This window comes from Zeus faber (genome assembly GCF_960531495.2).
Source record: "Zeus faber genome assembly, chromosome: 16".
NCBI classification, from domain to species: domain Eukaryota; kingdom Metazoa; phylum Chordata; class Actinopteri; order Zeiformes; family Zeidae; genus Zeus; species Zeus faber.
Window position 1 is genome coordinate 25,168,421 of NC_137202.1, and position 27,836 is coordinate 25,196,256.

At 46.2% G+C, this 27,836-nt stretch overlaps 1 protein-coding gene across 2 annotated transcripts in view; it reads right to left on the bottom strand.

The window, feature by feature from the left end:
• The window catches only part of macrod2 (mono-ADP ribosylhydrolase 2), a 490,268-nt gene that overhangs the window by 280,036 nt on the left and 182,396 nt on the right, over positions 1 to 27,836 (bottom strand). For both annotated transcript variants that reach the window (XM_080016637.1, XM_080016636.1), the window contains exon 5: positions 5,865 to 5,981. In XM_080016637.1, coding sequence (XP_079872763.1) covers positions 5,865 to 5,981 — 117 coding nt within the window. The remainder of the gene's footprint in view (positions 1 to 5,864; positions 5,982 to 27,836) is intronic.

Here is a 27,836-nt window from a genome sequence, read left to right on the forward strand (position 1 = left end):
TTAAAATGTTTTTCTCCCCCCCCCCCACCGCTTTAGTTATGGTAAGTAGGGGGAGGACAGCTGGCTGTAATATCAAACTACAATAAAACACTGTGAAGAGTGGGAATTTTTTAAATGGGCGTTCTGTGATTAAGCCGAATCCAGTCTCAAAAAAAAAGCAATATCTGAGACGGGCGGGGCGCAGGCGTCCAAACCAGCCGCTTGGTCAATGAGTTCCAAGGCTTTAACACGATAACGTAGCTCTGGCCGAGCCGCACGGGCTCAACGCGGGCGACGAGGCCGCACCGAGGCTCAACGCTAGGGACACTTTGAAGGATGGCTTCGTCGGCCATGGAAGGAGGCGGCGGCAAAGGAGGGTTTATCGGGGGCCAACAACAGGCGGCAGGGATTCTGGATGATGGCAAAACAACACAGTTCTGTCCTGACGTCAAGGCGCACACCCACCCACACACCCACACACACACTCTCCAATGCCACATGCACTGTGGAAGCGGGATGTGTGAAGAACGTTGAGCGACGCGTCTGACACGGGGGGTAAATATCCAGACAGTTGTTCCGTCAGAATGAAACGGAAGACATTATTTTTTACTTTTTTTGGTTGTTTTCGTTCGGGACCGTCTGCTACGGTAGGTGGATAATCACCGCCATTGATTAATAATCGTTGGCCAGCCAATAATAATCAGTCCCACATGTGCACAGCCCCCTTAATTCAGAGGCTCATTTGCCACCGGGAGTCGCAGCCTAAACTGCTTAGTGAAAAGTAATGGAGGGCAATTTTCTTGTCTAGAATGGGGGGGGGTCAAATGGAAGGTTTGGACTGGTTTCCGTGGCCTCAGCGCGTCAAACGTCTCTCAAACGAGGAGAACTCCGTGATCTGACCATGAACGTCCCCCGTCTCCCCGCTCAGGGAAACACGGGCATCAGCCATTTTGCTCGGAACACGAGGAAGTATTTTATTACCTCAGCAGCCTTCTCACTTTAAAACGTTGCGTTTTTCCCTCTTTTCATGAGAGTGTAGCAGGGACCAGCCGGAGCCCTCGACCGGCCCAGCCCAGCGCGCCGCTCGGTGGCGTTATTCCTTGGTAACGGTTAAGATTCAAGGACGCCGGCGGATAGAGAAGGAACGGGCTCTCGACGCGTGATGGATGTCTTACTGTCAAAGCCTTGTTAGCGAGAGCCTGAAATATCACTTCTGGATGTGCCAGAACAAAGCCCCGAAACCTCAGTCAGGGGCAAAGTGGCGTGTAGTTTGTTCCGTTTCAGCGGAGGTCTCATTCAAGCTATTTCAAATTAGACGCGGCGTGGTGGTGGGGGGGTGGGGGCGTGCTCCGGAAAAAGTGAGAACCCGGGGTGTCCCCAAAGAAGGGAATTGGGGAAAAGCAGACTAATGTCTTGGCAAAGTGGGACAGTGGAAATATTCAACTTTGCCAACATGTAAAGTGTAAATGGCCCATCTGTCTGTTTTGGTCTCTCTTTTGGATGAGTAGTTAAAAACCACCATCTGCAGTCATATGGAAGCGGCAGCAAGCTTGGATGCAGTGCGCGCGCGCGCGCGCGTGCGTGCGTGCGTGCGTGCGTGCGTGCGTGCGTGCGTGCGTGCGTGCGTGCGTGCGTGCGTGCGTGCGTGCGTGCGTGCGTGCGCGTGTGCACATGTGTGTTTGTGCGTGCGTGCACACGTGTGTTTGTCCATGTGTGTCTCAAATGTGCTTGCAACAATTTTTTTGCAGACACTAACATATCATTAAAAACCACATTTCCTCTCCTGGGCACCTAAAGCCAGTGCAAGGGACCAGCCTTGAACGTGAACCTTTAGTAGGTAGGATCCATGCTATCAACATGACAGGCATTTTGACGGGTCGTACAGACGGCGATATGCTCGGTGGAGAAGAGATTCATGCACATCAACGATGAAAGCTACCGGCATTAATTAGTATTTATATTACACAGTGAAACCTGTCAGTTTAGTCTCTCGGACAAATCAATTTCAGTTAAAGAGCCATCGTGTTTGCCCTGTCACAACTGACAGAAATTAATCTTTAAATGCAGCAACAGGCTGGCCTTATTGTTTAGTTTTCAAACGCCCAATATGGCTGTCATTTAATTTCAATTAGCTTTTTGACATTTGGCAAACAAGGAGGAAAAATATTGGAGGCGAAAAAAAAATAAAAAATCAAAAAAACCTCGTTCCCAAACAACTCTTCATCTAGCGAATCTGTTCAGAATGAGATACGCGACTCGGGACGATGAGGCGGGGGAAAGAAAAAAAAAGTGCGATGTCAAACGAGAGAGCCGTCACGCTGTCTTGTGCATCGGATTGAGATAACCGTCGATTTGTTTAAACAATACAAATAAATGATAAAATTGACAAGAACTGCGATTAGCAAAGTTATCATTTGGGGTAGTTTGTGTGGCTGCAGGGAAGCTGTGTGATGAGGGACCACAACAGAATGACTTTTTTTTTTTTAAATTTCAAATGAATCCTTTATTTTGCGCTGGCGAGGGCGGTGTTACAGTTTGGGGGAGGGCACAGCTCTGGTGGAGTTCATTGCGTCCTCTCCCTCGGAAGGTCAGTGGTACCGACTCCAGGTCAAAGACCCAATCAAAGACCCCGCCCTGATGAGAGGACGGACGCATCGCATGTTCAACTTCATGTCGTCCCTAAAAGAGCGTGGGGACATTTAAATGTAAATGCGATTGACTGGCGCCGCCGCTTGGCTTATCGCATCTGAATGTGGTCTACTGCCAAGTCTTGAAAATGAAATGTCAAATGCCCTTTTTATTATCATTATATTTTTTCAGGTTGTTAGAAAATTGCATTTTAATTTTAATTGTGACTTAAATAATGCTTGCGCAAGTGAGGCTACATTATTGCATTTTAATTTTAAATCTGAATTCACATCTTGAATGTCGCCCACTGCACAGCGGGGGGGTTGGACTCTGAAAATCAAACGGAAAACTGATTTTCCGTTTTTTGTTTTCATGTGGCCGTAGAACACGCCCGTATGAAGACGTGAAAATGAAAATGCTAATGTTGTTATTGCATCTTCATTTTTACTCAAATAACACATACATGTATGTGGAAAATTGTCATGCTATTGTTGAATTGCACTTTCATTTAAATATAGTCCCCTATAGGCTTCCATAGATATGAATATTCCCTCTGATAAATTAATTCATTTCTAAGTCCAACAGGCAAGGAGAGGGTCGAACTGTCGAGGATTCAACTGATATCATACTCAGCTGCAGAATTTAGAATTACTGTAAAGTGAGCATCAATGCCGCTCGCGTGAATAAGCGTGACCTTTTAACCGTTTTCTGTGGGAATTGGCACGTCGACAGAACGCGCCGAGGCTTCAACCATCTCTCCACCCGATACCTACACACGATCATCGCTGCATGGAGATACGTCCCTGAGGGCGTTCAAAGCTCGGATCGGAGCCAAGCCAAACACACCGCACGGCACACAATGAGGGAACGGGTCCAGTCTAACCTTTTCCCTGATTGGCCAGTAGAAATGGTAAAACGGGAACGGTCGTAGGATGTTGATCCGGGAGCGTTTGCCCGGATGCAGCCGACAAAACGCGGGCGCTCCCAATCATTTGGTCCCGTACATCGGAGCCAGGAGACGCGACACCGAGGGCGAGGGCGCCGCGCGACGGTGAATCCGTTTCCATGTCCGCCTACTCTCGACGCTCCACCCAGATTCACCCGACGCTGTACTGCAGGATGCAGAACTTCGGATCTTTCGTCGGCAGTGACGTGACCCTTGCTCGGGCGGAACACTTAATTGTGCAAGTTATTAGATTTGTATCAGATTTGTATTAGATTTTAAACCAAACAAAATGTAATTTATTCAACCTTATCCAGAGCCAGGGAACACTGTTTAGCGGTGTGACCTCTCTGCACCTGTGCGGCAACTTATGAATGCGTTTTTTTCCCTGACGCCTACGCGTTACATTACGGCAGTAAGAGGAATTAATATATGTGGAAATAACTTTTCCTTGTTTGTTTACTTTGTTCATCGCGTGGGGGTTGAGAGACCATTATTTGAGATTTGGTAAACAGACAAACAGGACGCCCTTTGCAGTCAGCGACAGCTTTAGAATTCGGGCGTGGGCGGAACGACTAAGTAGCCGACGGAATTAAAAGGAAGCGCCAAAACCAAGAGATTGGACGGATTTGAAGGAGAGCGAGGGAGAGATGAGCGCCATCAAAAGAAAGCCAAAAACGCTGTCAGTTTCCCAGAGGAGTCGACGGAGACAATAGTGATGACAAAAATGATGGTGGCTAGAAGGTACAAAGAAAGATGGCTGTGATAATTGGGAATAAATTAAGCCCGAGCGGTTCGGGAAGGAGAAGACGGGAAAGTTGGGCAAGAAGAAATGAAATCAAAAGAGAAGCCGGAGGTTCCAGGAGACGCGGCGCCACGCTCGGAAAATTGGAGCTGGCATCGCTCGCGTGAGAATTTAAAAAGTTTTTATATTCTGGGCTCGGCAGGTTGGTACGTTCGCGGCAAAAACCAGGAAAGCCGAATCCGGTGCCGCGCCCACGCTCCCGTGGCGATGAAAAAGATTCTCCGGCACCCGGCAGCCGGCACCCGGCACCCGGGCGACGGGAAGCGTTTTGTGTCTGGATTCCGTCTTGATTTTCCGACCTCGGCGGCGGCGGCGAACGAATCCATTTGTGAACGTCAGGAACAGGCGTGCACTCCGTATCGGTGAGGAACCATGGGTGAGTCATTGTTACTCGGAAAACTGCCACCGTTGGATCCCGAGCTCCCGCTGACCTTGCACCGACAAAGCGGCCCGTCGCGTCCTTGTTTTTTTGCCGTTGTAAAGGCAGAAACCCCCGTTTACGAGAGGAAGACCAAACACAACGTCCTCTTCACCTCTATCTCTTTTTTTTTTTATGATCGCTCTTATATTTATGGTCAGTAGCAAATGGGTAATTGGGGGAGATGGGTAATTAATTAATCACCATGCGGAGAGGATTTATGTCGCCCAGCCCCTCTCGCTAAAGCAATCGTCTTGTTAGTTGGACGTCACTGCAGTGATCATGCCGTTCCCTCTATCTATTCCATTTTATTTTATTGTATTTTATTTTATTCTATATATTTTTATCCTATTCTATAAGTATTGGACTTACTGTATTACGTTTTAGGAGTCAGTTAGTTGGTCTATTAGAAAGAAATTTTTCCTCGGACATATTGTGTGTAATCACCGGGTGCGTTGCATTACATTTCACTGCATATATGTATGAAAGTATGTATATGTAAGTGACATATAAACCTCTTGAATCTTGAATCTTCCTCTTTGGGTCAGCAAACCCACCTCAAGTCTTAAACTTCAAACTTTGCAAACCTTGTATTTTTATTTTATTTTTTAACCGGATCTACCCAAATACTACCCCCAGTTTGGCTTGTTTCCCCGACCTCCTGCAGCCAGCGTTTGACAGCAGCTTCCGCTAAATGACCGATTTCCCACGTCGGGGCTCCTTTGCTGCGTCGGCTCTCGCACCCGCGCCACAGAAGCGCTCACCTGAACATCACATCCTCGACGGGGACGAACCGACAGAGCCGCCCGCTCCGCAGCGGCAGCGGCAGCCACGTGACTCCTAAATAGAATAAATCACGGCCGGAGTATCAATCAAATTAACCAACTAATGGTTTCCTTAATGTCTTTATTTGTGTGCAGATGGCACTCCCAGCCATCGCCACAACAACCACCCATCATATTTATTACACTCCAAACAGCAAGACCACAATTATGAGGAATGACTTTTCAACATGAGTCGGCGCTCGTCGACCGATTGTTTTGATTTCTTAAAAAAAAAAAATTAAAATAAAAAAAAAAATGGGTACTTACATTTTGCCGGGAGGTCGTAGCCGCACGTGATCTTGGCCTTGCCGGTGTCGCAGCCGTTTAGTGAGTGACACTCATCATACAGACAGGACCCCGCGGCTTTGTGTATGCAGCCGTCCACTGGAAAACAGACAGACAGACAGCACAGAGGTCAGCCCTACGAGGAAACAGACAGACCGCCCAGAGGTCAGCCCGACGAGGAAACAGACAGACAGACGGCCCAGAGGTCAGCCCGACGAGGAAACAGACAGACAGACGGCCCAGAGGTCAGCCCCACGAGGAAACAGACAGACAGACGGCACAGAGGTCAGCCCTACGAGGAAATAGACAGACAGACGGCACAGAGGTCAGCCCTACGAGGAAACAGACAGACAGACGGCACAGAGGTCAGCCCTACGAGGAAACAGACAGACAAACGGCACAGAGGTCAGCCCAACGAGGAAACAGACAGACAGACGGCACAGAGGTCAGCCCAACGAAGAAACAGACAGACAGACGGCACAGAGGTCAGCCCTACGAGGAAACAGACAGACAGACGGCACAGAGGTCAGCCCTACGAGGAAACAGACAGACAGACGGCACAGAGGTCAGCCCGACAAGGAAACACACAGACAGACGGCACAGAGGTCAGCCCTATGAGGAAACAGACAGACAGACGGCACAGAGGTCAGCCCTATGAGGAAACAGACAGACAGACGGCACAGAGGTCAGCCCTATGAGGAAACAGACAGACAGACGGCACAGAGGTCAGCCCTATGAGGAAACAGACAGACAGACGGCACAGAGGTCAGCCCTATGAGGAAACAGACAGGGGAGCCGGTCTCCACCCTCCCCGAGCTGCTGCCTTTTTTTCCTCCCCTTGCTCTCCGTAAACACTGAGCGAGAACCGAGTCGGCCGGGCCGCGACGGAAGGCCGCCTCCGCCCGCGGTGAGAACCAGGCTCGGCGTTGCTCCTGCGGCGGGGCCCCGCGGCGTCCCCCCCGTCGCGGTGAGGGTCGCTGCTCTTGATTGTGTCGCGCTCCCTCGTTGACGCGTGGCCCGGTTCTACTGGGATCCGTCCCCCGCCCCCAAGGTTTTTAATTGTAGCGGCTGCCGGCCGCCGTACAAGCTTGATTGATGGCGCGTCTTACACGTGCAGGCAGAGAGATAGAAATCCACATTATCCCCCTCTGAAGGCCTGACAGCCCTCCAAGAGCCCGTTATCAATCACACGGAAACATCAGAGAAATCCTCCTCAAGTTGTTCTGTAAAAACCCTCAGCAGCCGTTAGAGGATGAGAGAGACCCGAAAGGGCAAGATGAGCGGTCCAACAAACACACAATGAAGACTCGGGCTATTGATAGGTTCCGCAAAAATCGCTGGCTTTTCATAGAGCGGGCCCATTCACACGGGCTATTCAATCCGACGGAATGTGAAGGCTGTCGGTGAACCGTAGAGAGATGGAGTCCGCACCAAAATTACACAATTGGTCCAAAACTGTAAATGTGTTGTGTGTAATCTGAGAGAGAGAGAGAGAGAGAGAGAGAGAGAGAGAGAGAGAGAGAGAGAGAGTTGTCCCCCCCAAAACATCATTGTAAACGTAACTACATCATTTTAAATAATATAATAATATGCCTTGAAAGCACTTGTGCTAAATTATAGACACTATCGACAATTTTCGACCGATTTTCAAGCGATTTGGTTTGTTACAAATGCCAGACGTGCAGTGTAGTTAAAATACAGGAATACTTGTTAAATCAAAAATGCAGGTTTGCATACCAAATACTTTTGTAGAGGGCAACAGTAATTAATTAATATAATTTCTATATTATAAAATGTAAGATTACCCTACCCTACGTAATGAAGTTATCAGTATATTATTTTTCTGTAAAATGGCTGCCATGATGTAATTTTATAATTATAATTATGGAAATAAATGAAGGCTTGATTTATAAAACAATACATAATTTAAAAAACCCACTTATAAAGCACCTTTCTGGCGGGCTTCATAGCGTTGTGGACTTTTACACATCAACAGCAAAACATTAGAGGTCTGCTGCTTCTTCTGGAAAAGTAAATGTAATTATTATCTTTGGTACCTGCAGGGAGGTTATATGTGCTGTAATGAAGGGCTTGTTGATTTTGGGCTTGTTGATAATGAGGAGAAGTGAACGGGACATGAAGTGAACACGGCTGAACTAAAAATAAAGTACATTGACAATAATACAAGCAAGGTGATTGCAACACGGCTCCGGCTTCTCCGACCGAATCCTCCTGTGCTTTGTTGATGTCAACTGCTCTCATACCAGAGATGGGATGAGGTGGAGGAGCCTGCGGGAGTCACGGCGGGCGCGGCAGCGAGGGGCAGCGCTGGGCCGCAGGTCGGGTGATTCGTCGTAGTGGTTGGTTTGTATCAGTCCCTAAACGCATGTAGAAATGCAGGATTTGGGATGGCGCGCGGGACGGCGCGTTTGATTCCTCCGAAGCCGCACGAGAGCGTTGACAAGTCCCGGAAGCGGCGGAATAAAAGGAGCGTCAAGAACAACAGCATTTTCCCCCCTCACCCAAGGCATCATCATTCCTCTCCGCCCTTCCCCTCCACCTCACGGGGCGTCTCGGGGACAGCAGCTGGCGGAGGAGGCGTTCCCGCCTCATGAATCGTCTTCAAGGTACGGTGGGAAGGACAGCCCGCTGACGGAGGCATTCTGACGGGGTTCTTCAAAGGAAGCGCGACAAAAGACGAGGACGCGAGGGGCACGGCCACTCGGGTTGCAATAAATAAACAAAACAAAAAAAACAACACTTCAAACGTGGTGGAGTTTGCTATGTCTACATGTCTGGAACAGGAAACCTCTTCACCTTTTAAACTTGTGCACCCAGCCAGAAATGTGAATCTGGTAATACAGAGGTGTATGTGTACTGTCCTTATTTTTTATTTTGCTGCTTTCAATTCCTCAGGTTTTTATTGCTTAAAATTGTTCAGGTTTATTTTCCATTATCCTGCTGTTTTACATTTTTTTTTTTTGTTGTTGTGTACAGTTACCTGTGTGATTGTATATTTCATTTTTTTTCCCCCAAATATTTTATTTTTACTTTTCATTTTTTTGTGTTTTCATCTTGTTATTCTATTGTTGGTTGCTACGAGTGCCATTTTTTTTTTTTTATGTGAGCAGCTGGGACATTGATATTTTCCATATGAACAAAGTATGTTCAAGAGATCCACTCAGCCATTTTACTTCAATTCATTGTGGACAATTATTCTCCTTTTCATTTGTTTTGGTGACTTATGGATTCATTCGGCCCCGCTCTGGTTTCCAGGAGGAGGAGGAGGAGGAGGAGAGATGTGACGCTTTCACAATCCTCAAGGTGATTTCATTTGCCGCCCCCTGCTTTTTTTTGGTTTGCCTCACCAGATCGGCTCGTGCGCTTTGTTCCCCGACAGGAAGCTGCGGGGAAGTGCCGCCGTGACCGTTGTGCGACCCAAGCGCCTTGGAGCCGCGTGACCCCCGACTCCCACCAAGCGCAGGCGGAAACGTATCGACCGCCCGTTCCGGAGCAACTGTCTCCATATCACCAAAAAGATTTGCGCCGCTTCCTTCGACTGAAATGAACCCTTTTTCTGTTTACACCAAACAGCACGGGGGGCTGTTTTCTCTTTGGGTTTTCATAAACTATTTTAATCTTTGGCGTGGCAGCGCATACAGATTTTTTTAGCTGTCAAATAAATGAAAAGTTGTCACATTAACAGTTGCGACAAATCTAAACAATTATGATCAACGCTTCTGGGAAACGCGGCTGAATAAAATATCAGCGTCGGAACTTTAAATTTAATCAAAAAGAGACAAGAAATTAAAAGATATAAAACATGAGACATTGCACTTGACGTTAAGAATGAAGACGGGTGGAGTAACATGGACATTATCTGTGTGAAAAGCTCTTCTCCACCATGAACCTTAATGAGGCAAAGCACAGGTCCAAACTTACTGATGAGCATCTTCAAGCCGTACTGAGCGTCTCAACCGCTTCCTCCCTCGAGCCAAACGTGGCTCAGCCGTGTGAGAGGAAGCGCTGCCAGGTCTCTGGCAGCAAGGAGTGGGCAAGAGGAGCCTGTGTTCTGAAGAACCCTTCGTGTTCTGAACTGATACTAATAAAGACTGAGAAGATTGGATCAGTTGTACTCTTTTTCTGGAACACCTGAAACCCCCTTTTTTGTGGAATACTTGATGCGGCCCAGCCTCACCCAGACTCCACCTCCAGCGGCCCCCACGTAAGTTGAGTTTGAGACCCCTGGCTGAATCCAACAAAGCGGTTGAAGGGCCGTCCAACGACACCAGTGTTGGCTTGAAGCTGCCGCCTGCACAATTAACTTTATTAGTTTAATGCCAGCGCTAAAATAGATTTCATCAAAGGAACCATTTTATTTTGATAACGTTTTAGAACTTTCAGCACGACATTTATTTCACATCACGCCACGCTTAGTTTGAATTTTACGAGGATAATTGGAGGTTTGACTTTGAAAACTGACTATTCAAAGGAAACAGAACAAAGGGAAGGGGTTGTTTGAGATGGCGCTTTTGGTTTGAGGCGTCGGCGGCCGGTGCGGCTGGCGGCCGTATCCTACAGCCGGGTCAGGGGGACTTCAACAAAGGCACCGACGGGCTTCCCAAGAGAAACCCTCCCCTCCCCGGATACTTCCCCTCGCCTCCGTCGCACATGGCTGAGCCTGCTTCCCAGCGGGCACGCTTGGATACCTGGCCAGCTGAAAGGCCCCCACCCCCACCCCCCCCCAAAAAAAAGCTCTCAGGTTGAATGCCCGTGGGCGGGTCCAGGTCCCCCGAGCTTCAGGGTTTCATTTCAACAACACAGATTAGGGTTCACCATTTGTGTGCACCTCCTGTGAAACGGCAGTGAGAAAGGGGGGGGACCTGTTATTTTGGGTGGGGGCCGGGGGGGCGCTGTCTAAATCTCCTGGTTTGAATCACAAAGCATCCAGTATCATGTGGAGTCTGGGGAGGGGTACAGTTCTGGAATACTGCCAAAACCTTGAATGCGTAGGTCTAATTGACCTGCTTGTACTCACGGCTCTTCGGGGAACGGGTGGAGTGGCGCCGATGCATTCTGGGTAACTGGTCTGCTACATACTGTAATAAGCTAGATAGCAAATAGCAATAATTCATATAGTTCATAATTTATACCCTATATACCCATCACAAGAATTTATCCTGTGCATTTTGTATATTTTTATATATGACTTTGTGTTTTGTATTTTCTTCATCTATTTGAATATATCTCAAAAAAACTATTCTAGCTTTTGTTGTTGTTTTTTTGTTTTTTTAAATGTATTTATACTAATGATCTGTAGTGTACTGTAGTGTAATACACCAAACCTCACCAGAACAAATTCCTAGTATGTCAATGTACCGGGCAGTTTCTGATTCTGATATGCAGTGTGTGTGTGTGTGTGTGTGTGTGTGTGTGTCGAGGTACAAACAAATTTCATATTTGATCGACACTGAACCTTGAAATGAACACACACGGACACACAGACACACAAACACTGGCCGCGGGAGCTGCGCATTTTGCTCCAAAGCCATACGGCCGCATCCATTATTTGGACGTCTAAAAGCAGATCAGAGGTTTTTTTTTTTTCCTCCTAAGTGGAGATGTGACCCAGATACAATTTGGCCGTCAATTTATTTTCCCATTTAAGTGGGATCTCGGCATTATTCCCTGCAGATTCCTACGGAATAGATGTGTGCAACATTACACCCGCAGCCTCTGATCCTCATTAACTAAGTATGACGATAACGCTCACCTCACAGCTGGCAAGGTGCCAGCTCGCAGGCTTGTCATTCAGGAAGTATTAACAAGGCTTCTCCCGTCAGAACCCATTTAAAAAATAAAGGAAAAAGGGAGTCAAAAGTCTGACTGAACATGATATGGCAACCGTGCGGCATAAATATACATTTGTCGTTTATATTGTGCACTGAAACGTGTAAGTACTCAAGGCACTTAACAAGGCTTTGCCATTACCTGCAATCCAAGGTGTTTGAGCTTTCTCAAAAGCACTCCAAAGCCAGTGGCCTGTTAAAAAATGCATTCTACTAAGGCCGAATAAAGCTTCAAATGTGGGTGGGGCTATTGGTTGTGGAAGTAGCTTCCAGTGGCTTTCCCCATAGACGGTTTTACTCGAAACAATCCCAGGAGTCTCCTGCTTGATGATGATGATGATGATGATGATGATGATGATGATGTTAATGCAACGGCCCTCTGTGACCAATTCCCTAACTTGCGTTTTCCTGTTAGTCCCGACGCCTGAAAATGTATTCAAATACTATGGTACCCATGAGCCTCAACGGTTATTGCTCTGGCGACGTTCTACCCGGAGCCGCCAGCACAAGGAATCCACAGCAGTACTGCTTAGCCGTAGAACTGCAGCAGCTGATGTGGGAACTTGTTTAAACTCTGATTTGAGGTATACAGCTCAACACACAACCCGTTTATCAAACTCACCTGGGAGAGTTCCATGCCCAATGCCCAGTGAATGAAATCAAATGGGATTTTCACTTTCAGGACCTACAAAACCACAGCGACATTTCAACCCTGTAGTCGGATAAAAATGAAAAACAAAACAAAGCGAAACAAGTCGAACGTGTCCAGCGGCTGCACCTGTCTCACGTCTTTCCTCTGCCTTAAAAGGTACGCTCAGTAATATTTGATTCAATTCCTGTGCAAAGTGACCATGCCATAGTGGCGGAACGCGCACAAAATGTCGCTGATCTGTGCCGGCGACTTTGCCGTCACCTGGATGGCTGCCGAGAATTTCGAGCTCTCCAAACAGGCAGCGGGTCTCTCTTTCGGGGGTCCCAGGCGTGAGGAGCAGTCACGTTGGTAATGCAGGTGCAGTTTCTACGGCGTCCTTTAGCGATCGCAAATTGTCGCCATTTGTCCACGGTTACCGATTGCGCCATTTAGGGACATCTAGGGATGGAACGGGGTTGTATGAAATATCGGGGCAGAAAACCCTGAAACAAAAAGAGAGAACCTACCAGCCCATCCAATTTATAAACAGCGGGGCGCCGTTGCAATATCTCAGCACCCCATTATGTCTTCCTAATAAAGGACGTTTCATTAAACGCACTCGACATTCAAACGGCAGCGTCTGCCGCTGCCGACCCCAAATAACGCCGGGCTCCTTGAGCCACTGTTGAAATATGTAACAGCTTAATACCTCATCTATCTCTCCTCACAGTCCTCCTCTTCCCCCTGCCTTGAGCTGGGCCTATGTGGGACAAAATATGTATTCATCTTCTTCACCACCACCCACCCCACCACCAGCAGCAGCCTCCAACCGCCACTCCACAAACTCTGTGCCACTAATGAAGATAACTTTGAGCTGCGGCTGGACAGCATCCCTCTTACCATACTGGGAACAGACAGAGGGAGAGAGAGAGAGAGAGAGAGAGAGAGCGAGAGCGAGAGCGAGCGATCCTTTGACACACCCGCGTGTGTCAGTCTGGAGTAGTCTGAATTAGTTACTCAGCTGTAACCTTGGCTCTGCCATTGTTGAAGGCCCCCTCTGCCGCGTCGTAGCCAGGGCTCCGTTCCCACAAATCCCCCCCTGGCATCTCACGAACCAGCCGCAGCACCGAGGGGGCTTTTTGGATTTAACATTTTTTTTTTTTAATGTTCCTCCTTCCTCCCCAATCTTCCTCCCTCAGACACATTGAATACCTGCTCTGCTCTCATTACAATACCCTGATTTTCAGAAATAGCGTCGGCGGCAATTTTCTCTCCTAATTATTTTCCCGCTCCTCTGAGGCTTCGGTTCAGGACCGGAGCCAGAGGAGGCGAGGATGGGTGGGTGGGGGTGGTTGGGTGGGGGAGGGAGGGACGGAGGGAGGGAGGGGGAGGGGGCTGGGGGCGGTGGGCTGAATTCTACCTGGCAGGATTTGGGCAAGTGTCTGTGCATTCGTTTAACAGAGGGTAAAAGTGAGACGTCAATGTCAAGCTCAATGCTACTCTTGTGCCCGCGTGGGCACCACTGGCTGCCAGCGCCGCTAAGGCAGCGATGACTGAGACTACAAGTGATACTCACCCAAAAGTTAACAGAGTTGGGAAAAAAAAATAAAAACAACGTTTTTTTTTTTTTTTTTTTGTAGTGTCCATGGCAACGGCATAATTATTAGTATTATGAGTATTATTATTTCAGACCCCGAGTCGGACACTGGTCGAAGGCCCTCTGCGATGATTTATGACACCTTTCCCTACTCCACTAATTTCACTCAAGGAGATAATGACATGGATTAGTTCGTAATCAAGTGCCAATCTCAGACGCTGGCAGAATGTCAGAGGCTGTTACCAGCGCGGCAACTCCCTTGGGATATTGGATTAGGTATCATAATCACAGCAATTGCGGCGTCAACATGAGCCAGGGATCAATCTCCTTTGTCGCACAAAAAAATTCCCAGAACGGTGATATTAATCTCCAATTCTACCTGTAATACCTGGGTAAAAAAAATAGATTTAGACTAATATAATGTAATGCAGTCACAGATGTTGCAATTTAAGACGACAGGGAAAAGCCCCCCCGGCTTACACGGGGCACAATTCCCTTTCGGAAGAAAAATGATAAACGGCGCAGAAATCACAGAAGGCGCAATAAATCGGTAGAGAGGATGTTGTTCACGCCCTCGCCTTCCCCCTTAAAGGGTCAAACATGGCGGACGAGTTTGGCAGTAGAGTTTCACTGGATAACACGCAGAGGAAACGGGAGTCGCCGCTTCAAAATAAAAAAAGCGATTCAAGCCTTGGAGGCGGTTACCTGCACACGCCAATTCAAAACCAGCGTACTTGACAGTGCGCACGGGAGAGGAAAGGCCCTGAATGCTCCCTCTGCCGCGCTCCGACGCGCCGCCTCCGTGCGCGCCTGCGAGGCCGAGCGTTTTCCAAGACAGCCGCCGCCGCCGCCGCCGCCGCCTTTAACGGAAAGGGCTGGAAAATAACTGATTGCGACCGAGCTCTGAAGGGGCCCGGGGACGGGCCGCCTCGCTCAGATGGGGCGGCCTCTTGCCGTGGCAGGAACGCAGGGAGCGACGGGGCCTCGGAGAAGTCTGCGACTGCTTTATGTGAAGCGGCGAGGTGCGGACGGCCCGCGGCGCTGGCGGCCGGCTCCATTGAAAATGCGCCACATTGTTTTTACCGTCCTATAGATGGTCTGAATAATACATAGCAATTGAACCCAAAGTGAATTACTGCATTTTAGTTGCAATTCAGTAACAAGTTGTACCACAGTAATAAATCGTACGAGTGCTCTAGCAGCAGTATTCAATATGTATATATAAATTAACCAAAGGGAATAGTCTACTTAGAGGGCAAATAAAATGCTTTTGTTTGTTGCTTGAGCTGCGCTTAACGACTCTACATTGTGCAGTGTTGTTATTTTAGAAACACAGTGTGTATCGAATCACCCATGTGCAGCTTGTTCTCGGACAAATCACAGATGAATGCGAAATTAATAAAAAACACAACGAGCAATCCATTGAGTCTCCTTATTGTTCAATTTCTGCATTGTGGGAAGAAAAAAAAAAAAAAAGACCCAGAAAATTGTGCTTAGCTGTATCGACGGTGCCATACTGTTACCCGGTCCAACCCTATTATTTAGACTCCATATTCTGGAGAGCTATTGATCTATAATCATGCTGAGAACAAAGCGCTTCAAAGCCACGTGTCTGCGGAACATTGGCTAATAAGCTTGTGTTTGTATTATATCATAGCAATTTACTCGTTGAGAGGGCCCTTCAGCACAACATACAATTGTAGACTCTCGTATATAACGTCAATATCCCACCCTTGGAATAGTCAGAATTTCCAAGATTATATTGTTGCTTGAAGGTATTCATACTGGAGTACACATTTGGATATGGAAGGGTAATCGCACTTCCCATTCCACTCATTACAAAGGGGGAGTAGCGAGGGGCAGAGGTGTGGAAGAACTGAGTGAGGAACACGTTGCATTCTGGGTTGTTCCCGGGCCGTAAAGAAGGGGGCCTCCGGAGGCAGGTTAGGTTACCACAGTCCTTTTGACCCCTGCCGGCGGAGGCGAGGGCAGCCAGACAGCTGCGGACGGGCCGGTGCCAGACCCCTGGCCGCGCCGACCCCGCCAGACAATACGACTGCGGCCCTCGTCACTTCCTTGTCCCGGCGCGTTGTTTTAACTGTTGTGGGTTGTTATTGTAACGGGCGCGTCTGAAGGAAGCGGAGTCATTCCGTCCTAGACGACTTTTGATGAGTCTGCATTCTGCAACGTGAGAGCTCTGACCGGCTACCCCGCCAGAGCCGATGGACACCTTTTTCAATCGTGTGTGGAAGCACTTTTCCTCCCTCCTCCAATTCGGGGTGTGAAGCAAAAACCACTCCACCCCCAACATCGCACGCACGCACAAACCCTGCCAACAGCGTCAAAACATCCCTGCTGTTGGTGTCCTCCCCCACCTTCAATATCACACTCATTTTCCACCTTTGACTCCACATAGTCTTTTATTACAAACAAGAGCTCTGTCAATGTGGCCATTATCAACTCGTCTCCCAGGTTAGATTACCTTTGGCACACAGGGGGGAAAAAAAAAAAGTGGAGTAAGTGACGGGGGAAAAGAAAGTGGAGAGAGACATGCCGGATGGTTTATTTGAAAGGCAGCCCAACCATCCGAGGAAACCAAGTCTGGGACCGCACTCGGCGATATCTCCATGCAATATCGTTATTGTGATACGGGACAAAATAGCTGTCTGGGATTTGGGTTATGGTAATATTGTGAGAGTTAAAAGCTGTTTTTAAGGCTTTGATGACATTGAAGAAATACCTCTTTGTGAACTTCATAGACGGCTGTATCTGCTCTAATCAATGCCTCCGACCTGCTTGCTCACAATATCCACACTGCAAATGACTGATTCTCAGATATTTCTTGTGTGTAAATATAGCCTGGTTCCATCGTCGCTGAGAATGTACGGTGGCCGTGAGCGCACCGAAAAAGATTTGAAACGTCCGCAAACGACGCAACAGTGCCACGGAGCCGGTAGACGCTGTTTTCTCTGGAACGTCGCACTTAAATGGCTTAAATGAATGCTTTCTTAATTTGCACGTGTTTTGTCTAATTGCATGTGTTTTCTGAAGTTGCAGCGCGTTGAGCTCTCAGCTCTGATGTATTTTGTATGTATTTTACAACCAAACTCAACATCTTTTCTCTCCTTCGGGTTAGTGTGAGGAATCAAAGTGGTTCAGGGTAAGTGGAAACATTGCAGAACAACACGACAGGCTGTGTAATACCTCTTTTTAAGGATTCAGGCTTTAAGTAGGGCCCCCGTAGCCCCGGCGCATAGGAGCCCCACATCTCCGGTACAAAGGCTGTCGACATGCTTCCCACCATGTCTAGCGCCGGTAGGAGTGACCTCCTCCCACTAAGTCTGCCACCTCTCTCAGTGGGCGATGGGCCTATCAGTGGCTGCCGAAAAACATGAAATGAGTGGCGCTCCTAATTTCAAAGTCTGATCATGAGGCTGACCAATGAGGAATCGGCCCCCGCTCAGATTGGATCAAGCCGCAGCCAAAAACCCTGATGTGAATTTTTTATTTCATACATCATGTTTTGAACCGACATCAATGGAAAACTCTACCGCATCAATGTCTCACCACCTCTCAAGTGCCTTCGTAATTTTACAAGTGCTGATTTATATCGTTTCGTGAATATGCACTTTAAGGTTTCACAACCGTGCCTGGCCTGCTTCCTGCTATGGCAGAAGAGGGAGGAAGGTTTGGAATCGATTGGAACAACACATTTTCATCCAGGCATAATCAAATGTCGACTTCTGTGGAAATTGCCCTCTTTGCAATTCTGAGCTAATAACGCACAGGGTCAGTGTGAGGAAAACACCGTTAGAAAATCAGAGCATCCCCAGGGCGATTTCATCATAATTTGCCTCTATTGCACAAAGTTCAGTTTCGAGTCACCGTCGAGAGCGCCTGCAGCCTGATCTTAAAGGATGGGGTTTCTGAGCACAAGCCGGCAGGAGCTGGACCAGAGTAGCTTTGTTCACACACATACAGCGCTCCGATACGCAAAAACAGCAGGCAGCACGAGACAAATGCATATAATTACAGTGTAATCTGAATAGCAGCCTCTAAGGCTAGTGAGAAGAGAAAGTAAACATGACTACAGCTTCAGATGCTTGGATCTGTGGGCCAAACTCTCTGGCAAGGCCATAATTATGGCAATGAGGAGGGATGGAGGCGTTCAATGAAAGGCCATTGCTTTGGATTAACATGCATAAACAGCTGTTGCTATTCTGCGGATTCATTTGGTGTGGATTCAGAGAGCTTCCACAGCAAAGCCGTGGGTTTGAACAGTACTTAAACGCCGTGCAGCGCTGCAGGTGAGATGTGTTCTGCTATCGGGAGCAATTAGGGAAAAATATATAGTCATTGCAGGTCTAGGCCATTGCATTTACAAATTACAATTTATTTAGAAACCTAATTTCACAAAAGGAAAATACTATTAGTACAAGTCTTGTTCCGGAAGAACAAGTTGGTTCCGATTCAGATGGAGGATATCTGACAAGGCAACGCTGACATAGGGAAACAGTTTGCTGCGCGTTCCACATGAATAATTATCCGTTAGGAAAGCAGGAGAGCTCACAAGACGAGCAGATTATTCCCTTATAGGAAATGTGATTATTAATGACTATAAATTGGGTTATTATTTTTATTATTATTATTATTATTATTATTCACAACTATATAACCTCATAGGACAGCTCGCTCAGACAACAAAGAAATTCTTGATTCTATATCCTAAAGAATCCATACCCTGGCCTCTACCTCCTGATGAAACAATTATTCCCTCATTCCTTCTTATGAAGGGATAGGTTAGCTATTTCTCAACTAAGGCCTTATTAAAATGATAATAACTGAGACACAGCACAACCTCGCTGAACATTTTATAATTAAGAAATGCACCGCTCTGCTGCAGCTCCTCACTGTGCGTAAATGGGGCAAAGTTTTAAGGTTTTTAAAAACAAAAACAAACGAAAGCTGAATTAAAAAAAAAATGGGTTGAAAAATTGCAAATCTTTCCGTTAATCAATAATCAGGCGGATATTGCTTTATGGTTGAATATCTGCCTGGAGGGCCTCCTCATTGAGACCCTATGTTCCCTGCTAAAACCAGCGGTACGCCTGTTTACTGGTTGCCTTGTTGCATCATATTAATGATTGCAGTTTGAGTGTGTTGCTTGCGATGAGGCTTTGCGCTGTAATCATTTACAGATAAATAGCAATGCTACGTGATGTGATCAACCAAGCCTCTTCGGCAGGAATTTAGTCTGCGAGCAACTGTTGCGAACTGTTAGCAAATAAATAAGGGATTATATTCATCAACATTGGTGACTGAAACAACTCGATATGTGTTGTTCTGCAGTTGAGACAGATATTTGAAAAGGGCCTCCTTTCTTTTGGGTAATGACAACTTTAATTAATTGGTAACAATAGGGCACAATAAGTGGAAAGATTGGCAGTAATTGAATTTTTAGAATCAATGCATTGCATTGGTGCGCAGTGACAAGTAAAAAAATCATTTTTTTCCTGCGTAGATTTGAAAACAATACTTGTAAAAGTATGTCACAGACAGACAGACAGACAGACAAATAGCTAATCGAGTAGTCACAAATTTACTGAACTCTGAATTTACACAAAGTTAACCACGTGGACCTGTGGGAGAGCCCCTTTGATTGACAAGATATTATAATAGATTTGAATCCCAGTATCATGTACCTTACCATGTACATCCTGTTTGATGTAATACTCTCTGGCTCAAGTTGTTATTTGGGGAAATACTTTACAGAGTGCTCAAGTAAAGATCATTTTGTAATGAAGAGTACATGCTCTTGCGTGTCAAAATGTAACTTGTAAAGCTGTGAATTATCTTGGTAATACGTACGGAAATGATGGACGTTTCATTTTGATTTCAAACAATATCAATAAAACATTTTCTACACTCTATTTCACACTGAAACCATCGTCTGGGGATTGGGTTCGGCACAAGACCAGCTGCTGTAGTTGGGAGAACGTTGTTTGTTTTTTCAACCAAACTGTGGCAGCTCCGCCTGCCACATGCCACACCGGTGGCGTTTCCAGGCTCCTCCGACACAAGGCACAGGCCCAGATGTTGCAAACACACCAGTATTGTCAAAAGTGGGCAAGATGGAACAAGCCGGGAGCAGATGGAACATGTCAATGACAGAGGCTCTCCTCGTATGTGTGGGGACGATTGATTTACCTGTCGCTCGTTGATTGGTCTGACCAACAACAGGCGTACAGCCCCCTCTGATCCCGGGCCCAATGGCCTCGACCCAAGACAGGTGTAGCTGCTTAAACCGCAGCACCCCCACACCACACAGTGATCGACGCACTAGGGTACAGGCCACGCACGAGCATCGACAGTTCAAACTGTGGGCCTACTCACATCAAACGTTGAGTACACTTCCAGACAGTAAAATAAAGATAGTAAAATTAAATAACACTGGCTTGGCTTGCTGATCACAATCTAATTATGATTTTTTTGGATGTTGGTGGCAACATTTTAAGGCATGGCAAAGTTTCATGAATTAATTTGTAAAGTTACAAACAGCTGCCATTTTAGATAGTTTTCTTACAACCAGGGTGTCTGCCAAGAAAGAGAACAGTCACTGGGAAGTGTTTATTTTCAATTTATAGATTACCAAACTCGGAAGGATTACCCATTTTTCTATTATGTAAAACCTAAAAGTGATTAAACAGAGGGGAAATAAAAAAGAACTGGCAGAAGCTGCTGTGTAAATGTGTTAATGTTTGTTCTTCTGGATGTTACCACAGCAGATTACAGAGTGATTAGAATATTTTGTCTCGTTTAAGGAATAGAAATACACTAAATCATTGCATCAACATTTGAGTTCTTAATGTATTAAATTTTCAATTACTGTCAACCAATTACATTACACAGAGACTTTCCTTAAATAAAGGTTATAACCGAAAAATAACAGTGGATAAATACTAATGCCCGGCAGCTGCCATGGCATAAGTAGCTCTCTGGAACTAAAGGTAACTAAGGCAAGCAAACAAAGACGCCAGGGCACCAGAGTCCAGGGCTTGTAATGGCCAGTGAGGAAGCCTCTCTGGTGATTTATCTGACAGGGCCCTGACAACTTTCTTGCAGACTCTGAAAGTGTGCTATCTATTAATTGAGCCTGTGTCAGCTCAGGGGAGATTAAGCATCCACAGCTGCCCCGCTGAAAATGCCTTCCCCAGGCCCAGCTGTAGGGGCACAAATCAAAGGCTGCTGCGCTCAGTGGCAACACGGAGCCCCACCTCGGTGCAAGCATAGATCTCTGCACTACCATTTCGACCGGGCTAATTGTTTTGGTAGAAAAGGCTCCAAATAAAATCAGTTTGTGGAATCAAGGCGCGTCTTAAGATGAATGAAAGCGAATGTCGACACCGCAGCGAGGCACCAGAGCCTTCATATACACACCGATCAGCCACAACATTAGAACCACTGACAGGTAAAGGGAATAACATTGCTCATCTTGTTCCAATGGCACCTGTCAAGGGGTGGGATGTATTTGGCAGCAAGTGAACAGTCAGTTGTTGAAGTTGATGTGTTGAAAGAAGGAAAAGTGGGCAAACGTAAGGATCTGAGCCACTTTGACAAGGACCAAATTGTGATGGCTAGAGGACCGGGTCAGAGCATCTCCAAAACGACAGGTCTTGTGGAGAGTTCACGGTATGCAGTGGTTAGTACCTAATGTGGACCAAGGAAGGACAACCGGTGAATCTGCGACAGAGTCACTGATTGATGCGAAAAGTCTAGCCCGTCTGGTCTGATCCCACAGAAGAGCTACTGTAGCACAAATTGCTAAAAGAGTTAATGCTGCTCTGATAGAAAGGTGTCAGAACGCACAGGGCATCACAGCTTGCTGCGTATGGGGCTGTGTAGCCGCAGAGTGGCCTGGTCTGATGAATCAGGTTTTCCTCTTCATCATGTGGATGCCCGGGGCTACGGTTCGATCCGATGGAGCATCTGTGGGATGTGTTGGAACAACAAGTCTGATCCATGGGGGCCCCACCTCACAACTTCCAGGACTTAAAGGATCTGCTGCTAACGTCTTGGTGCCAGATACCACAGGACACCTCCAGACGTCTAGTGGAGTCCATGCCTCCACGGGTCACAGCTGTTTTGACGGCACGAGGGGGGGCTACACAATATTAGTGGTTATTAGGGGTTATTAGTAGTGGTTTTAATGTTGTGGCTGATCTGTGAGGTGAATGCACTCAGGATTGGCACATCTAAATGAAATGTACATACATTTTTCCCTTGAGTGAAGCAATGCTTTGGTAAATTTCGTACAATCTCATTCATCTGAAACACATGGAAATGACTGTAGATAAAATTAAATATTTGGCTGACAGAAACCAGATGGAATATCCACTCAAACGGTTCCTAAATCACTCCAAATGGCTTACTTAAACTCCACCGGAAACAACCATATGAATATCCTACACAAACTCACAGTATGATCCCTAAACATAAAAACAGTACAAGTCCGAATAAAACCTCTGGACACCTGTGAATACCAACATCTGTATCTTAAACTGACAGGCACATTAATGTGTAGTCCCATTCTTATACACATTTAACATTACACAATTATATTGCCGTTGCCATTGCCTCGTAACCAACCAAAGTGGTTGGTGCAGAAAAAAGAAGCTGGTTGGACAAGTGAGGTTCAGAAAAACAGGGTTCTACCGTCCTAACAACACCTCTTGACTCACGTCCCTCTGAAAAAGGTGTTGTGTCACCTTACTCCCCAAACCCAATTGCAATAATAACGAGTCTCCTGGAGTTACATGCAACCCTCTCAACTCTCCACATCCTCAGTAAAAGACCCATCCATCCAACTACTGCTTCTCCTTGTAAAGGCTCTGTGTGGTCCCGGCATTGAACAAACAGCCATGGCCTGGCTCCGTGATGCAAGGTTCCTCGCTGCTTAGCCAAGGATTAACAAAAAAATGGGGCTTTTGTAATTATACCATCATGATTTCAGGCTTGCTGGTCCTTTTAATTAAGTAGATAATTTTCCTCTAGGGAAGACTAGCTTTAACATACTTACCGGCCATTCCAAAAGAAGCCTTTTTCTCATATCTTCAGAGAAAAAAAAAAATCTCCCTCTTATAAATCTATTAAATTTTTACTAAGTGAATAAAAATGGTAGTACTTGTGGCCAGGCAGTGGATAAAACAGTAGACGGTAGATATGAGGCGTGTTGAGTCACAAAATGCTTGTTTTTTTTTTTTAATACCCTGCCTCAGCGATAATCACGGAGTTGCCTTGTATCAAGGGGACAGTGGTGAATCTAGGAAAGGTCACGTGACGTCCTGGAGCCCGTGACTGTTTTGTATTTAGGTATTTGGAGTCCTATGCTTCTGCCGTTCACAGACAAGCCTTGAAGCGACCTGACAGTGTTACCTCCTGGTCAGCCACACAACTACCCTGAGGTCCACCTTGTCGTGGAGAGTAGGGCTTTCTGACCGAAATGGAGCAGAATAATGGCCTTCGAGTTGACTGCCACGTGACATCTGCATATTCCCAGCTTGGCCCAGTGCCCTCAATTTGGAAGCCGCCCAAATGCAACCCCAGCGCATGTATGAACCACACAAAGAAAGAAAAAAATCTGGCAATAGATGATGTTTTTCTCCTGTTAAATGAGCATCACTGAGCGTGATTTCCCAAGTGTGCTTGATGACATACTGTATTTATTCTTGTAACATGGAGAGTGAAGTTAACATTCCAAAATAAATTATTCTTTTGTTTGGGGACTAATGCCAGAAGTCACTGTAAGAGAAGTCAGGTGACTCACTCTACCAAGAAGTGTGTTTGTGACTCATCTCTGAATTGAGTTGATGTACGTGCACCAATAAATTCTCAACAACACAGTGCTAAATGTCGTTTCAAAGGACACAGTTGTCACAGAAAAAAAAATTTTTTTTCTTCTACACATTTGTGACTCAAACCTCCCAAGGAGCCCGCATCACAACGTTCAATCTGTGAGTGAATAAGGTTTACATCAAATATTTTTGATATCTAAAATATTTTTTATGTCCGGTAAATCCCGCCAAATATGCTCTTCCTATTTTGTACAATTTCTGTTCAGCTTTTTATCGGCCCTGTGTACAGCGGCAGTGTGTTCAACGGAGGGGGCATTTTGTTTTGTCTTTCTGTGATGCATTTGTGCTTCTCTGATTGGCTGCCACAGGGAAAAGCCCTTGGCTCAGTTTATGGTGCCAAGAGATGCTTACTGTAGCTCGGCTTGTGGCGGTGGCAGCCCCGAGCCAAACACCAACAGACCACAGGAAAGAAGTGGAGGAAAAGAAAAGGCCTTCGTATGAACCTGGCGCTAATCTGTGTTTAAGATGTTTTGTAGTTAAAATGGAAATAAACCGACCGGGTAAGCGTGTTCCAAACAATTTAAGGCTCACTCGGATGGACCAGCAAGAAAGTGTTTTTTGTTTCACGGTGTCATAGAGAGATCTGGCTAAAGCTGAGTTTCTAGAAGAATGGTCACTTCCGTTTCCCATGTTTGCAGACACAGCGCGTCCCAGCGCACGTCGCACGTCACTCCGCCTCTGGTCTAATCAGCAAACCGCTTCCAGCCATAATTCAATTGTTTCAGTTCACACATACTGGTTGAGTGATTTATCGATGAGTATATGCATGTAGTACTGTCGTGTAATGTAGTACTTCAAAACCAAACACTATCACATAAGTCATTACAAAGAGCTTGCATTGTACAGTATATATTATGCGTCTGCGTGGGCTGTAGTTTTTTATTCATCCCTCCCCTCCAACAACACCCAACAGCCAACACCATCAATGCGTCTGAAATGGCATACCAGCATACTATCTAGTAACTTAGTATGTCCGAAGCCATACTGTGCTCAAATAGTATGTGTTGAGTCCCAGGTTGACATACTATATCCAGTGAAGTCTGTTTGTCACACACTAAATATCATATCCCACAAAACTGCACTGTGCAATAGTACAAACGCATCGTATGAAGTACACAGTACACATTCTGGACGTAGCAAAATGTATGCAGCTGCCAGTGTCATCATCTTTGGGTTTTAAATTTTTCCATGAATAACTGATGTGGAGTGTGTGTGCTCGAGGTTAACGCCGTCTCTGCTAACGCTGAGGCCGGATACAGAACCACTGATGTCAACAACAAAATAATATTAACTGCTTGAAGAGATGAAGAGACAGTAATTATTAAAAAAATTTAATAATAAATAAAATAAATAAATAAAATAAAAAACACGGGCAACATTTTGCAGTTTCTGTACCACAAATACCGCAGCTGGATATTAGTTGTTAATCTTTTCTCATCCTGTGTTGAAATCTATTGACCTTCTAGAGATAATGATATATGGACATACTATGCAGTCCACTTTCACCTCTCAGGATATTAGTTTCCAGCTCTAAATCTCAGAGGTAATCATATGCGTCACCCTTGCAGTGAGAAAGCAGTGATTGATGCTGGCTGAATAGCGAGTGGCATTCTCTATTTTGCAGCAAATGTGACGATTCCTCCACCGTCTCTTAAGCAGGTTATGATCCATTTTTCACGTCTTGGAGGAAAAAAAAAAGAAGGATATATTAAATCCAGTTTTGCCGTAATTGCTGATGTCATTAAAGAGGAGATTATCACATAATTGAATCCTGATTATTTTGCCTGCCTCCGTTGCCTCTGCTTGCAAAATAAGTGAGAAGCACGCACACACACACACACACACACACAGCTCCATTCTACTAATGGCAAGGACAAAAACCTCTTGGAGTCTATGAGTGGGCCCGTGTGCTTAGTGATGCTGCTGTGGCTTTAGTCTATGGAGAGCGCGGCAAACACAAAGCTGGCAGGAGTAGGGACCTGGCATGGCTTTGGTTTACACCAACGAGTCTGGTTCGTCCAGCGCCCGCTCATAGGCACCCGGGCTGGGAGCGGAGGTTTTCCCCTCTCCATCATCCTTCTCAGTCTGCGGATGCCAAGCAGAGGCTTCTCTGTGATCCATGACTCCAAAGCTGTCATGCCTTGTACTGAAGATAATAACACGAGACACTGACTTCTGGCAACACATCAACTTCATTTATTAACATATTTCATAGCATCGGAGGGTCACTTCCTGATGCGCTTTATTATTAGGAGTTGGCGGGACTTCAAAGTGTTCAGATTATTATTTTCCCTCTCAAAAATAGACTGTTCAGAGCAATGTCAAAAATCAGTGCGTTCTCATGTTTCAACAAAATATCCATGATTCATCTAAAGGTCTGACTGAAATCTCAGAATCATAATTAATATACTTATTTATAGTTATTTATGAAGAAAACTCCAAGTTCTTAAGAGACTCATTGTAACTCACTATTGCAATGCCAAGTGCAGTCTTTAGTTCAACCAAGGGAAGTCAGCCCACTACATGTTATTAAAGTACGGGGCTTATTTTCATCCGTTGATCAGTCCACTTTAATATGATGTTTACATTTTGTTATGTGCTCATTTGTTGATACTCTATGTATATCACCTATTTCCCGTGCTGCACCCGACTATCCCTTCCGACTCCCTTCTAAATGTTCTCTCAAAATATTCCCCCCATGGCCTTTACCTTGCCCAGATGTTTAGTTAGGGAGTCGTTCTGTGTCAACGTGGGCGTGTAAAAACCTCTGAGTGGGGCTGGGCCGGCCATCAAAGTTCTGCTGCCCATCGATCGCCACCCAATAATCGAATCGATTGGCGGCATTATCGTCTTGGGGGGGTTTAGGGTATAGGGAATATAATAAGCGATACATTTCTTTGAACAGAACAAGGATCCAACATTTCCAAACGTTTTGGAATAAATCAAATATTTTAGAGCGCTAAACAAAGTAGGCGATGTTACGACAAAATAAAACAGGCCTGCATCGCCTGTCCAGGGGTCTTTCCAACTGGGACGCTTGAATTAAGTCAAATAAAGGTAAAAAACCTTTCTTAATGCTCTCCGTTGTTGGATATGAAACAGTACAACATTTAAGTACGGTCGTGCTAAATAAATCAAACAAAACCAAAGAGATCAGCGTTGCCTGAAGGGTTGAGGCCAAAAGGTGCTTTTCTGGGACAGTCCCCATTTGTTCTACCTGTCAAACAAACAAACAATAACAGAGTCTGACCTGTTTGCCTCTGCACACAGCGCCACCGACTCCAACGCGTTAATGAAAGCGCGAGGGACACACCGGGCCGTCGGCCGGAGACCGTGGCGGGGGCGGGGGCCCGGGACACCGTCACCACGGAGCCGCTCAGTTTGTGTCTGGTCTTCGCAATCTGCAACGCAAATCCATCAACAAGCGGCCGCCGGGTACCGCGGCACTGTAAGACAGCCGCACCCTCCGCGCGGGCCGACGGATACTTCCTTTCCCGGGAAATTATCGCTCAAGGTCCGAGCCCATCACTCAGTTCTGAAGGAAAGCCCCAGAGGCCGGCCGCTGATGGGACAAAGGCACACCGAACCGACTCCACCCTGTAGACTGGAGACAGGTGCAGTAATGGATGGACGGAAAAGCAAAGGCTTTCCAATTCTTTTAACTCAAATGCCAGGGGTTTTGTATTGTCTGTCTAATAATCAATCCCGAGGCAAATGCCGTAGCCCTGAAGCGAAAGGCCAATATCGGCAAAGGCCACACATTCATCTTATGTTTAAAACAAACCTTTGAGGTACATACCGCGGGTGGCACCAACAGGTATGACGCACACTGGCAGGTCGTAAAGAAATGCCTTTCAACGGCAGCATTTGGAGGATCCTTTCACAGAAAGAAAACAAACTCATTTGCTTTGTGATTGTAAAATAAAAAATAAATAAATAAATAAAAAAGGCGGAGAGCCTTGTTTT